The sequence below is a fragment of the Tachyglossus aculeatus genome, chromosome 13 (genome assembly GCF_015852505.1).
Source record: "Tachyglossus aculeatus isolate mTacAcu1 chromosome 13, mTacAcu1.pri, whole genome shotgun sequence".
Lineage (NCBI taxonomy): Eukaryota > Metazoa > Chordata > Mammalia > Monotremata > Tachyglossidae > Tachyglossus > Tachyglossus aculeatus.
Window position 1 is genome coordinate 10,130,604 of NC_052078.1, and position 15,210 is coordinate 10,145,813.

The window sequence follows — 15,210 nt, forward strand, 5'->3', positions numbered from 1 at the left end:
TCCGTGTCTTGAGGGAAAAGTTACTTGCTTCCCCAGATCTCCGGACCCAGGCCCCTTGGCAGGAAAGCAAGAACGGATAAGGATAGTGCTGACTAGCGTGACGGGCCTTGGGCCCCTCAACTCCCCAGAGCAGCAGAAATATATTCCAATGAAAGGAAGAATACAAAACCCACCAGGAAAAGTTAGCAGGTGTGAGGATGCCTGAGTCATTTCCAATACAGAAGGCATCGTCTGGTGCTCTTCCGAACCATGCGGAAATACTGGAAAGGGGGAGAGGGATGGATGTGTGACTGCTTTCACAAGTACCAGCTGCAGGAGCATTGGCTTCTGATGACTTTTACCTCACTCTACTGATTCCCTATGTCATCTGCTGATCTAAGGACCTCCATTTGTGTGGGTATGTTTGACTCCAAAGAAGCCTCAACACGCGTGTGCTCTACCCTTTGGGGTTAGTATGGGAAGTAAAGAAAAAAAATTATCTTGGAGGAGTCAGCTTTCACATATATATCTGAAGTCCAAAAAGGCGACACTGCTCGAACATCTGAAAGAAGAATTCATTATATTTCCGAAGCTCCGGAGTGCAGATTTTTTGTGACTGTATACTGTTTCAGCATTTTTTTTCCCCTCTTCTCCACCCATCTTCTTAACATTAGAGAAGCAGCGTAGCTTAGTGGATAAAGCACATATCTGGGAGTCAGAAGAACCTGGGTTCTAATCCCAGCTCCATCACTAGTTTGCTGTGACACCTTGGGCAAGTCCCTTCACTTATCAATACCTCTGCTACCTCATCTATAAAATGTGGGTCATGGACTTTGTCCAACCTGATTAGCTTGGAGCCCGGGCTTGGGAGTCAGAAGGTCATGGGTTCTAATCCTGGTTCTGCCACGTGTCTGCTTTGCGACCTTTGTGACACTTCACTTCTCTGGGCCTCAGTTACCTCATCTGTAAAATGGGGATTGAGACTGTGAGCCCCACGTGGGACAGGGAATGTGTCCAATCCGGTTTGCTTGTACCCACCCCTGTGCTTAGTACAGTGCCTGGCACATGGTAAGCACTTAACAAAAACCATCATTATTATTATTATCTACCCAGCATTTAGTACAGTTCCTGACATACAGTAAGCACTTAACGCATTTCATTTAAAAAAATATTGTTGAAATGCACGAAAGACCTGCAGAATGAGGATTTGCTAGAGTTTCCAGGAAGAACCTGAAAAATGTAAGCACTATGCCTGAGAAAAGATGGCCAGTGCTTGTTACATGATGGAAGAAGAGAAGAGAGAGTAAGCCCAAGGGGCAGGAAGAATGAAAACTGATTTCAGGGAACTGAAAAAAAAATATTAAAAGGGTGTTGCTAAAACGTCAAAGTAAGGAGGAAACAGCAAGTGTATCTGGCCAGCTACCCAGGGTCAGGAGAGAGACAATACTGTGTATATGAAAGTGGCAGACGTGCTTGTGGTGTGATTCTATCACTTCCACTGGCAAAATGGAGGGTAGAAATTCTTCTGCCAAAGTTAACGTGTGAGAATATTTTCAAATCCACCGGCTGTTACATATGCCTGGCTCTCTGGGAGTTAAGTCTGCTTTATTTTTAAACCTAGTCACATGAGGGCCATTTAAACAAATCACCAAATCCAAACTGAACATTCTGAATCTCCCAAAATACCAGTTTATTCAAGCAAAAATATCCCAAGGACCCCCTGCTCAATTCTCTACGCATGAGATGCGAACACATGGATTTTGTTGGCCGGCAAATGCCACTGCCAGCCTGGCGTATGTGACTCTTGGCACCCCAATAATGTGGAGGCAATTTAGCTAGTGGGTACAGCGAAGAGCATTATGGCATATCCTCCCAGCCTTCTCAGCCCTACGGCACTTACTTTCTCACTCTCCTACCTATTGGATACTCATTAAATTATGCCTATATTTTAATCCAAGGTCTTTGGGCCACTATAATAATAATGTTGATATTTATTAAGCGCTTACTATGTGCCAAGCACTGTTCTAAGCACTGGGGTAGATACAAGGTAATCGGGTTGTCCCACGTGGGGCTCACAGTCTTAATCCCCATTTTACAGATGAGGTAACTGAGGCTCGGAGAAGTTAAGTGATTTGGCCAACGTCACACAGCTGACAAGTGGCAGAGGGGGGATTAGAACCCACGACCACTAGTTGAACTACTTCTGACTGTTCCTCAAGCACAGTAGCCAGTCAAACACCAATGATGCTGAAGAAGTGGCATGGCCTAGTGGAAAGAGCACAAGCCTGGGAATCAGAGGGCCTGGGTTCTAAATCCCAGTTCTGTCGCTTGCTGTGTGACTGCGGGCAAATCACTTAACTTCTCTGTGCCTCAGCTATCTCATCTGTAAAATGGGGATTAAGACCATGGGCCCCATGTGGGACATGGACTGTGTCCAACCTATTTAGTTTGTATCTACCTCAGTGCTTAGTATGGTGCCTGGCTTAACAAATACCAAGCCCCCAAACTATATTAATAATAATAATAATAATAATTTTGGTATTTGTTAAGCGCTTACTATGTGCCAAGCACTTTTCTAAGCGCTGGGGGAGATACAAGGTAATCAGGTTGTCCCACATGGGGCTCACAGTCTTAATTCCCATTTTCCAGATGAGGTAACTGAGGCACAGAGAACTTAAGTGACTTGCCCAAAGCCACACAGCTGATAAGTGGTGGAGCCGGGATTAGAACCCGTGACCTCTGACTCCTAAGCCCGCACTCTTTCCACTGAGTCACGCTGCTTCTCAGAACACTGTTCTAAGTAGTACATTAGTCTTATTGGCATATTAAAATTCTGTGAGAATGCCAGAGTTAAATTACTAAGTAAAGAGCACACTCGACTCATTTGTTTTGCTGCTGCCCACACTACCAGCACTGAATTCAATCTTGCTGGATTCCAGTCTCTCTACCCAGAAATATTTCCTTTCCTGGTAACTCCTCTTAACTCCGTGCTTTTCCAGTGGTCCTGGAAGTCCAGCGAAATATTTTCTGGGTCACTGGCCCCTAGTTCGAATCGTTTTATTCTTCTGTCAACAATGTAAGCGTAATTAAACCATGAAGAATCTAGTAAACCGGTTCACTTAAAACCGGGAAAATGATTCTGTCTGTCTAGGACCAAGTTGGAAAAGCTTGCATGGCTTAGGAAGGTACTGTAGTGGACAGAGGGAGCTAAGAATAAACTTTAAATGAATATACCAAAAGGGCATTTCTTAACCAAAACAACTATTTCCCAATACTTTTAAAACATTTTCATCATTTTTCCCCTGTCTGTGTGGGAACTGAACTGATTCTGTGGTAGAATTTGTACCCTCATAAATTCCATTACAGGAGACAAAAATACTCTCCATGGCAACCTGCTACAAATTCAAATGCGCAGAAATTAAAATGCTTCAGCCTTGGAAAAGAGTGGAAATACAAAGGGACACAGAAAATTAGGCAGAAATAACAAAATGGTAAAAATCTATTAGAACCATATGATTCCCAAATAGTGCTTCAGCTTGTTTTAAGGGGCTCCAGAAACACGTATTGACAAATTAACTTTCTTCAGGTTAACTAAGTGATAATTGGACAGGTGCCTCAGACTTCCTAGCGAAAACACCAAGAAGCCAAAGGCAGGAGTAATTAATCCATTCTGACAGAATCTACACAGAATAGAAGCAGACAGGCAGACAATAGTCCTGCTTTGATGAGTCTAATGACAGAAGAGAAATGCAACAAACAAAAACCTTTCCGGTTTTGCCTGTCAATTCCTTGTCTCCATACTCATCTCACCCCTCCTCCCTTGAAAGCGCTCAAACTGCTCAGTGCTACAGCTGTTCAGAAAGACAAGAGCAAAAACAGAGAGACAGAAAAGAAGATTTCATCTACCTACACAGGCAGAATTCGAATGTACCACAAAAGCAGGAATTGAGAGCCATGATGGGGTGAAGGCAAAGCATTGTGTAAAATTATTACTCAACAGACTGTGGTCATAAGTACAAAGTGGAGGGTAGGAAAATGAAATTTAGGGTAGGGAGAGAAACGGTGACATCATTTGATGGTCTGCTCATTTTCAAATGATCATGGAGTTTGGAGTTTCAGTCTATTGCTTGGGCTCTGAGCCAGGAAGGAGATGTGATTGGGGGCTGGGAAGAAGAGGAGGCTTAAGGGAGAAGCAGCATGGCATAGTGGAAAAAGCATGGGCTTGGGGGTCAGAGGACTTGGGTTCTAATCCCAGCTCCGCAATTTACCTGCTGTGTGGCCTCGGGCAAGTCACTGAACTTCTCTACGCCATAGTTCCCTCAACTGCAAAATGGGGGTTCAATACATGTGCTCCCTCCTTAGTTTGTGAGCCCCAAGTGGGGCCCGAATATCTTGTATCTACCCCAGCACTTAAAGATCAGTATTATTATTAATGATTATACGGGTGGAGGAGGCATGGGGAGGGACAAGTAGAAAACAGAGATAATGCCACGACTTATGGGGTCGGTTGGCAGTGGGGCACAGATCCAGAGCTGGGGGACGGGTACTGCCCAAAAAGCTTTTCTGTCCATCAGGAAGATGTGTTGATAGAAGGGTTCCCAGAGCAGGGAGGGGCAGGCTGCAGCAAAGATGTTGGCATTTGGCTCCTCAAACATTAATCCCATGTGCCTGTCACAGTCCCCATTGATGTCATTCGGGTGAAGTTTGCCCTGGGCAGAATTCTGTCAAGAAGAATATTCCACTAAAAAGTCCTTCTCTCAAAATATGCCTGGCCAAAGGAGATCCCTCCAGGAACTAATAAGGGTGGGGGGAAGTGACTTAGAGCCCACCCAGGAACTCTGAGGTCAACTCAGAAGGACCTGGGTTCTAATTCCGGCTGTACTGCACACAGTAAAGTCTTAGTAAATACCACTGATTGGCAGCTGATATTTCAGACTTTCCATTCGCACTCAGCCCAGTCCCCTGACCCCTGTCACTCTGGGAAACTCCATGAAAATAAACCAGCCTGTCACATTAGGAGAAACAGGGTAACAGGAGGGATGTTTTGTTCACAACTTTCAGAAAGAGTGCCTAACCCGGCAGGAGCTAAATGAAGACTGCATTGCGGGGAAGGGAGATTGTCCCTAAAGGGGGAAAAAAAAAGTCACTTGTTTCCCAAAGGAAAAACAAAACAAATATCTTCTATTCTCACAGTGGTCATATCTGGAGAACAAATCAAAAATGCTAATTCCAAAAAGAAGCAATTAGGGCCACTAAGGGAAAAGTTGAATTTTTACTCTTAAAATATGTGAGAATTGGACTAATATTTAACCTCAGAGATCAAAGATATACAGGTGGGCCTAGCTTTGGTCAGTGGATGTATTCTGAGACTAAGCAAAATCTACCCGGAAGGAATCCCATTTTATACAGTAAAAGGGAGACAAGAGTATCCCATTCTGGACTTTAAGCTTGCTGTGGGCAACGTGTCTACCAACTCTGTTGTACTGTATTCTCCCAAGCATGTAGTACAGTGCTCTACACACAGTAAGCATTCAATAAGTACCATAAATTGACTGAGTTCCACACCAAAAAATAAAATATGCACATGCAAGTCAGCATGAAACACATCCTGAATCCTTGGGCCAACTGGACTTTCTGTGGGTGAGTTGTTGAAACACAGTCCTTGCAGCTACAGCTGATCATTATGGATGGAAGTGCCATTTGCCATGTTTTCAAGTCCTCCCTAAGACGTGCTCCCACCATGCAGAAAAACGTGAAAGAGCTTGGATAACAACACCTCGCCTATGCATGGCCACTCTACTTTATTTCTTCAGTAATATTCCTATTTGAATTGGCGCATGGGACTAAATAAGGACTTGTTATCTGGGGAGTCCAGCCTGGCTGTGTTCAGCTTCATCTCCCTGGGTCACTGAAAACTGTGAAGCCAAAAAAGAATAAGATCCACCATACCTGTCATGTCTCAGCGCCCTCATATCAACATACACAGTGGTCGGATCGGGTCCAGATGTCCCCTGCAAGCAACAACATCTTGAGTGAGAATTAGCATGCTCATATGAAAACCACTTCTACAGTTTAGGAACACAGGCCTTACGGGCTACATTTCAGTTACTGCCAATGACTGGTCTATGAAATAAGCGCCGGTAAATTAACTAGCAGATTAAGCATCCTTTAGTAGATACCTTGTAACCTTAAGGGGAGTATCTGACTATACGTACTCCCAGCGCAATCAAAACCCCATACCAATTCCAGGGGCGACCGTTACCTTTTGGTATGATGGTCAGAACACCAAACAGATATCCCACTCATTAGAAGAAATCCATCAGCGGAATCCCAGTTTATCCCGGAATACTTAAAAACTCTAACAGGGTGACGTGAGAGAAATGACAAGAGACACACATGCTAAACATTTTGCCAAATAAAATGAAAGCTGAAACGGCGGAAGAGACAAAGTTTAGCGGCAGAAGCAGGCTCTCAAGGATATGAAGCATGATTTGCTGAGAACTTTCCATGCAGGCCCCTCAAAGGTAGGTTTTCAGGATTAAAGATATTAATGTAAAACACATGACGTGAATCGACATGGATTAGAGAGGAAGCAATAAAGAGCAATTATTCTGTTCTTTCTAAGTCTTCGACTGTGTGTCCTGATATGGCTACGGCCGCTAGTGGTTGCATTTTGGCCAGCGAATCCATGCCAGGGAAAGAGAGGACCGTCCGAATAGTTTCAGTTCCGGGGGGCAGTGCAGCATCTCAGCTCCCTCATGGCCTGATCCCATTGCCCGGGAGCAGCCCCAACCCAACTCTCCACCCCAGGGCTTTCCTTCAGAATGGACACCTGGATTTCCAATGCTAAACCTTTGTCTTTGCTAACCCTCAGCTAAGAAGATGTCATAAAGGCCAACAACGACGACAAAATTTTACTTTGGAACAACAGTCCCCCCGCGGTGGCTGGATTAAACAGCCTGGTGTTTGGAGAACCCAGCAGAAAAATCACCACAGATGCGGGCATCTCTGTTCTCCTTCTCTCTGAAGGGCAGGTGTGGGAGACTGGCCAAATCTCTTGGAAATCAAAACACAGAGGCCTCTGGTTGTGTTTCCAACACCTCGACCCCAGGCAACTGCCCAGCACCCAATTAACATGCCCTTTAAGATAAAGGAGAATCAAGGTCACCTTAATGTCCCCAATTTGACCGTTACTAATCCAGTACCCTACCTGACAGCCTTCCCATTTTAAGATGTGGCAGGTGAATTCTTAGCTTGGAGGAATGCCGGGAAATTTACCATTTCATTTACTACTCATCACTGGGAGATTAAAGTCATAGATTCCCGGCAAAGATTTGATCCCATCCAAATGTAGGGGGGAAAATAGTCTATTTATAACTGTTAGCTGCATACTACATCTACTCCAACAATACTGCTCAAGGGAATCCCACCACCAAGACAGAAAAGAGTATAAGAGTAGCACATGCAGATTAGCCTCTAATATGAAGCTTACAATAAAACACGATACAAGGTACATCATCCTGACTAGCCAGAAGAATGTGACGTTTCAATCTACTGAGACAATCTGCAGTGAAACAGACTAGGGCTGAGAGGAGAACTCGTTTGAGAATTCAAGTACTGCAACCCGCTTTAATGTAGCAATGCAAACGCATATCCTTGGGATGACCGTTTTCTAGGCCTCTGACATTTTAAATATGACCATACATGGTTAGTGCTGATGAATGATGATGGAAAAAAAATGTTATAAACAATGTGTCGGGGGTCGGGGCGGGGAAGTGGGGATGAGAACCAAACCAAGAAAACAAACCATCAGGTCTATGGGGTGCAGAGGAAACAATTATTTCCATAAATGTAGCATTAGGTGGGTGTTTTAAGTTGATCAAATTGCAGTGGGCCGTTTGCACTGTTGCACTGGAAGGGTCTGAAAATCCAAGAATCTCCAGACTCAACTTCTAGTCTGTACCACTGCCGGAAGCTGATAAGGTGGGTATCGAGGGAACGTGAAAATCCCCTACCTGCTCGGCCAGCTTCCCCAGCCTGTGAGGCTATAGCAGCAGGACAGCAGGGACAAGAGGTGGAGAGGAGAGAAGAAAGAAAGAGAACACAAGACAAAAAAAAACCAAAATCAAAAAAACCAAAAACGAACAAAAAAAATGATCCAGAAACCAACAATCAAAAATGGGAATGGGAAGGGGAAGGAAAATGCCAAAAGCGGGGAATAAAATAAAAAGAAAAACAAAAACAATGTCAAATACAGAAACCTTAAAAATTAACCACTGTACCATTAAAGGTTAAAAAAATTAAAATGAGATGTCGACATCTTAGTAGAGCAAAAGAAGAGACAGCAGTAGATGACTAAACCAAAGACGAACAGACTTGGTGATTTTTAAGACAAAGACAATGTGGTTAGTGGATGGTTTCACTTTAGGAAACTTTTTTTGCTTTTTGTTTTCTAAGGGAAGTAGGGCAGGAATATTTTGGGCCTTGCTCTTTCATCATTCATTAATTGAAACGGGATTCATTACACTAATGAAGGCAAGTGCAACAGGGATCGGTTTTTCCTGTAAAAGCAGTAAACGTAGTCCTAATTGTAATTCATTAGTTGATGAGGGGAAAAAACTAAAACAGAACATGGGCCCTTGATATTCACCCCACCCTCAGCGCCACACTTACACATCCTTATATCCTGGCACTTTCCCTATCTGTAATTTATTTTAATGTCTATCTCCCCTGCTAGACCCTAAGCTCCTTGTCAACCAGCTCTTTAGTATTGTACTCGTCCAAGTTTTTAATACAGTGCTTTGCAAATAGTAAGCGCTCAGTAAATTTATCTATTTACGCTGCTTCACAGAGTAATCCGCTCACAAAGGGCAGGAGGAGATTCCCAAGACCTTTCTGGACACAGAGTCTCTCTCTCTCCACCTCCCTCCCTGAATAATTTGGGGAGGAAGAGGAGCAGCATGGCTTAGTGGAAAGAGCCCGGGCTTTGGAGTCAGAGGTCACGGGTTCAAATCCCGACTCTGCCAATTGTCAGCTGTGTGACTTTGGGAAAGTCACAACTTCTCTGTGCCTCAGTTCCCTCATCTGTAAAATGGGGATTAAGACTGTGAGCCCCCCGTGGGACAACCTGAGCACCTTGTAACCTCCCCAGTGCTTAGAACAGTGTTTTGCACATAGTAAGCGCTTAATAAATGCCATCATTATTATTATTATTAACTGCACGGGCAGGGAGAGATTGATCCTCAAAGTAAGCCTCAGGGAAGATAGAGAAGCAGCGTGGCTCAGTGGAAAGAGCGCGGGCTTGGGAGTCAGAGGGTGTGGGTTCTAATCCTGACTCCGCTCCTTCTCAAGCTGTGTGACTTTGGGCAAGTCACAACTTCTCTGTGCCTCAGTTACCTCATCTGGAAAATGGGGAAGAAGACTGGGAGCCCCATGTGGGACAACCTGATTACCTTGTATCTCCCCCAGCGCTTAGAACAATGCTTGGCATACAGTAAGCGCTTAACAAATACGAAAATTATTATTATTATTATTGTTATTATGAAAAGAGTTCCCAACATTTCCTAATCCTCTCAACCCTCCTACCATAAAATGTCCTCAGCTAGAGCTCTTCAGTTGCTGCTTCCTCAACCCCTGCTGCCTCATTCCATTGTACATTCTGCCCACCCCGCCCCATAATAACAATAATAATGATGGCATTTATTAAGCGCTTACTATGTGCAAAGCACTGTTCTAAGCGCTGGGGAGGATACAAGGTGATCAGGCTGTCCCACGGGGGACTCGCAGTCTTAATCCCCATTTTACAGATGAGGTAACTGAGGCTCAGAGAAGTTAAGTGACTTGCCCAAAGTCACACAGCTGCCAAGTGGCGGAGCCGGGATTTGAACCCAGGACCACTGACTCCAAAGCCCGGGCTCTTTCCACTGAGCCACGCTGCTTCCCCATCAAGAGATTCAAACTGCAATGCTGATAAAGGTGTCCTATGGTTAAAATTAATCAATTCACCAATGCTATTTATTGAGCACCTACTGTGGGCAGGGCACTGTACTGAGTACTGTACAACAGAACTGATAGGCAAGATCCCTGCGCACAGGGAGCTCAATTGGAAGAGTCAAAGCTGATTATCTGAGTTAACTGACTGAAGCGAGAGCAGATAATTTAAAGTATATATAACCAGAATAAACAGTGTTTGGCGATTAATGGCAGGTGCTTGTCCACTTTGATTAATGAGCTTGATTTTTTTTCCTTGGATTATTTTAGCTAGCTTCAATTTGGATAACTGCTAAGTATGGCCAACACACTTTCAAGAACCATCTATAGAATGGAGTACACAAAACTGGAACAGACAGAAGACCAACAGGAAAACTGGAAGTGAAAAGGAGTAGAGCAAAAGCCCTGGGCTGGGATCCAAAATGTTTCCATTCCACTCATGACTCTGACTCCCACCTTCGCTGTGGCCCTCTGAAAGGCTACCAATCCCTTCGTCTCTCACTTTCCCTACCCACAAAAAAGGAGGGCGGCTGAAGGACTGAAAAGGCATGTTTGGGGCATTTTGAACTACTAGAGAGAAATCTATAAATTTGAGGTTTTCATTACTTACATCATAACCTCCCCGCCATATCAAAATCTCAGCATTTAATTTCTATTGAGTACAGAATTCTAGCTCTACCCTACTTTATTAGAGCCAAGTAGCTTGTAAACTAGCTCTATTACTATCAGAAATGCTGGTATAATCTTGGGAAGTTTTACAGATAACCTACTATGCCTATGAAGGAAGCACTAAGCCTCCAAGGTTTTCATATAAAATACATTTCATTTTCTTCCTGAAGAATGAGCATTTAACCCCACATCTTCCGATATCTCAATAGCCTGGTAGTCATTCACTCATTTGCTCAATGAAGGTGTTCATTTATTTCCCTAATATACTTAAGTACAAGGGAAGTAAAAATGCCTGGGGTGTATTCTGAAGAAATTGGTCATGAATTAAAACAAAACAAAAAATTTCCACCTTGTTGCAGTGGAAGCTTAATTCATAAGTGTGGAAAGACAGGTAGGGTTAGGAATGGTTCTGAACATTGTAATGATGCTGTTCACATTTTTCTTTTAGTTAAGAATACCAACATTATTAGTTCTATGCTTTAACTTTGAGTGCCCTAAAAACAAATTGTTTTCAAAGGATAAATATCAGTAGATTGCATGTACAGCAAGAAAACAGGAACACAAAACCTATTTTGATTGTAATGCACAAGAATACCACTTTTATATATGACCCCATTATTTCACTATTAAGACCACCAAAAACCGTGACCATTCATTTGAATGCTTTAATTTAAGTTCAATACATATAGGCCTAAATGCAGGGGTATTTTCAGGCACTAAAAGACATCCATCCTAAATAATAAAATTCCCTACAAAATACTGAGTGAATATGATAGTAACACCGGAAATATCTGGCATTTGCTGCTCATCTGAGCCCTGGCTGACACTTGACAAGCTAACAGTACTTGTAAAATACTACTTTCATCTACTGTCCCACTCACTTATTCCAAGCATTGTCTAATCATGGTATTTCCATTTCTCTGAACAGAATCTCCAATATGATCCCCTCACTGAAAGAAGAAGCATAGATTGACCCATTTAAATGCTGACCCATTTATTATAAAAATGGCATCAATGAAACATCGTTTCAGAAAAGAAGAAGCTCCACAAGAATGGTAACTACAATCAGAGGATTCAAAGTTAAATCGCTAATAAGAGAATGTTAACTCTTCCTTGGTATTTCTGTATTTTTCCTCAATTAACCAAGTTCTGGAAAATAGTACTCAGTTTCTAAATCCAATGCAACAGAACTGCTTTGCTCATATTTCTCCAAAGAAGAGATGTGGCTGCAAGCAATTTCTTCTCCAGTAGAGGTTAATAAACAAGTGACACTTTCTAACAGCCCTAAGAGTAATTTATAGTATGGCTAATTAAACATAGAAATCCTAATTTGATCTTTCTAATGTTCATTTCTATGAATTCAGCAAACTGCAACTATTTTAAATGAAAATCATTTATGCAGCTAGAGATTCTGGGAAATGGCAGTCCCATCTATAAGAAATGGCTTATATTTCTAAATTTGTCTCTTCTGAAAAATAACTACTGTAACAACAGTACAAAACCTACAAAACCTACAAAACCACAGAGATGGGATCTTTTAAAAGTGTAGGACTTTCCCAAAGAACTGTAACTTCTAAGCTCAGTGACAATGTCTCAAAAAATAACATGAGAAATACCTACTCAACAGAGCCTATAGAATCAAGAACCCCATTGTTTCTGAAGTCCAATAGTTTTAGTGCTTAACTAGACACTGGTCTGATGATTAAAACCTACTGATGTGGACAAAGACACTAGAGCAATTAAAATAGTAAAGAAATATGTTCACTGTGCTCACCCAATCAATCATTTGTATTTATTGAGTGGTTATTGGGTCCAAAGCACTGTACTAAGCACTTGGGAAGGTGAAATACAATAGAGTTTGTAAGCACATCCCTCTACACTGTAAGCTTGTTGTGGGCAAGGAACACCTCCTACCAACTCTTGTTTTGTATTCTTCCAAGCGCTTAGTAAAGTGTTCTGTACACCATAAGTGCTCAATAAATACCACTGATGATGATGATCTCCTCTGCCCAGAAGGAGCTCATGGTCTAGAGGAGGAGACAGACTTAAAAATAAATTACAGATAGGGGAAATGGCAGAGTGCAAAGATATGTAGATGACTGCTGTGGGGCTGAGAGTGGGATGAAAATCATGTACTTAAGGGGTACAACAGAGCTGAGTGCATAGGTGAACTAGAGGGGAGGATGGGTAGGGCTTAGTAAGGGAAAGTCTCTTGGAAGAAATAAGATCACAGGGTTTTGAAGCTGGGAAGATGGGTGGTTTGTTGGATATGAGAGGGAAGGGTGGTCCAGGCCAGAGGAAGGATATGAGCAAATGATTGGCGGTGGGCTAGATGACACTGAGGAAAGAGTAGGTTAGCATTAGAGGAGCAAACTGTGCAAGTTGGGGTGTATTACGAGGAAATCAATGAGGTATGATAGGGGAAGGAGAGCTTGAGTGAGTGGTTTAAAATACGTGGTAAGGAATTTCTGTTTGATGTAGAGGTGGATGGGCAACAACTGGAGGCTTCTGAAGAGTCGAGAGATACGGGCTGAACTTTTTAGATAGATGATCCACGTAGCAGAGTGCAGCGTGGACTAGAGAGAGGAAAGACAAGAGGCAGGGAGATCAGCAAAGCAGATGAGGCAGTAGTCAAGGCAGGATACGATAAGTGCTTCAATCAAAGTGGTAGCAGTTGGGATGGAAAAGAGAGGGAAGATTTTAGAGATGGTGTGAAGGGAGAACTGACAGAAGTTGTTGACACTGACTTCACAGGTTGAATGAGAGGTGAGTTGAGGATAATGCCAAGGTTATGAACTGCTGGTTTTGTCCACAGTCATAGGAAAGTCAGAAGAAGGACAGGGTCAGTGTGGGAAAAGGATCAGTTCGGTTTTGGACATGGTAAGTTGGAGGTGTCAGCGGGACATCCAAGTAGAAATGTCTTGAAGGCAGGAGGAAATATGACACTGCAGAGAGAGGGGTCAGGACTACAGAGGTAGATTTACATAGAGATGGTAGTTGAAGCCTGTGATTGAGTTCTTCAAAGGAGTGGGTGTAAATGGAGACTAGAAAGGGACCCAGAACAGAGACTTGAGTGAATCTCAGTTAGAAGGTGGGTGGTAGAGGCAGAGCCTCTGGGAAAGAGACTGAGAAAAAGTGGTTAGAGAAATAGGAGAACCAGGAGAGGATATATCAATGAAGCCAACGTTAGAAAACAGACGGGGAGAGTAGAAATCAGAACCCTCAGAAGCTAAGCTACTCTGTTACTTAACCTTCGCAACTAGATGGTCTCCCCAAGACAAGCAGAGTAATAGAGTCAAAGATAAGTTTCGGAAGAGAGAATCAAAAGAGTTTATTTGTGTAAGGTATGTAAAAGGTATGATGAACTTGTAAGGGCAATAATATTAGGTTTCAAGGTTGCTTATCTACTCGTCTCTCCTAAAAATCAGTTCATGAAATACAGGAATCCCAATACACAGCAACTGTAAACATTTCTACTCTTTTTCAACACTAATTCACCAGTGAGAAAATAAGAATGAGGAGGAAGGGGATGGTGCAGTCACAGTGACACAAATAAGTGTTTCTGTAATAGGATGCTAAATAAACTGTCAAAATGAGTGTGAATGATCTAGATGAACTTATAAACGTGTCTGGAGTTTCTTGCTCCCAAATGATGCCATCCCAAGAGTTCTCCCCATTCAGGAGCCATGATAAGAGGATGAATGCTACAATTGCTGCTCCTGCCCTTCATGCAAAAAAGCAAATAAACTCCCATGAGCCTCTCTATCAAATGCCAAATGGGAGGCTGACTTGTGGAATGGCCTCTTTAAGTGGGGAATTTATGGTCCAGCTGTGCAAAACTGAACTACATAGCACAGTGGTATAAGATACTTATAAGCCAGAAACCTCTTGGCTAATTAAATAGGGAGAAACATGTCCTTATTCTTCTATGGAGGCCATTCCATCAGCCTGCATAAAAGACACTCACCTATGCCTGGGCCACCCTCAAAAGACCACCACTGGACTAACCAGGCTTTCAAAAATTGACACTAATCTCTCAAAATTAACATTCACATTCTTTCTCACTGCCCTTTCTCCTTTTCTCCCTCTACTCTATTGTTGGTTCCCACCTCCAGTGCACAGTGCACAGGAGGTGCACTGAATTACTGAATTACAAAAAGACAAGCCACATCATACTCCATGTGTAATATTCATTCTCCATTGTCCATAGGAAGTCATTTAGCCTACAACTCTGTTCTCCCCCAACTGGAACTAAGCATAAGACTACGTCACCTGCCTTACAACTAAGGTCTTTGGATAATATTTTGGAAACAGTTTGAAAGATTCCAAATGCTAAATATTATTAACAGTTCTTTGTGCAACTGGCTCTGAGTCTTCCTTTTCCAAAGTGTATTCTACAGCCCTTAAAGTGGCAAGAGAGAAACAGGAAGCATAAATATCTATCTTTTGTTGCCAAGTGGCCGGAGGTCGTGATTTCCCTTTATTTTCCTGTCTAGGGATTCCCTAGGAGGGCAATTATATTCTGTGGAAAAGGAGATGCTCTTGACATTTGCAGCTGCTCTTGAATTCACC

General features: G+C 42.8%; 1 protein-coding gene across 4 annotated transcripts in view; it reads right to left on the reverse strand.

Annotated features, from left to right (window-relative positions):
• The window catches only part of DIP2C (disco interacting protein 2 homolog C), a 421,221-nt gene that overhangs the window by 20,347 nt on the left and 385,664 nt on the right, over positions 1-15,210 (reverse strand). For 2 of the 4 annotated variants that reach the window (XM_038755481.1, XM_038755479.1), the window contains 2 exons: positions 7,995-8,024; positions 5,929-5,990 (listed from right to left, as the gene is read on the reverse strand). In XM_038755481.1, coding sequence (XP_038611409.1) covers positions 5,929-5,990; positions 7,995-8,024 — 92 coding nt within the window. The remainder of the gene's footprint in view (positions 1-5,928; positions 5,991-7,994; positions 8,025-15,210) is intronic. The other 2 variants (XM_038755482.1, XM_038755480.1) reach the window with 1 other exon arrangement.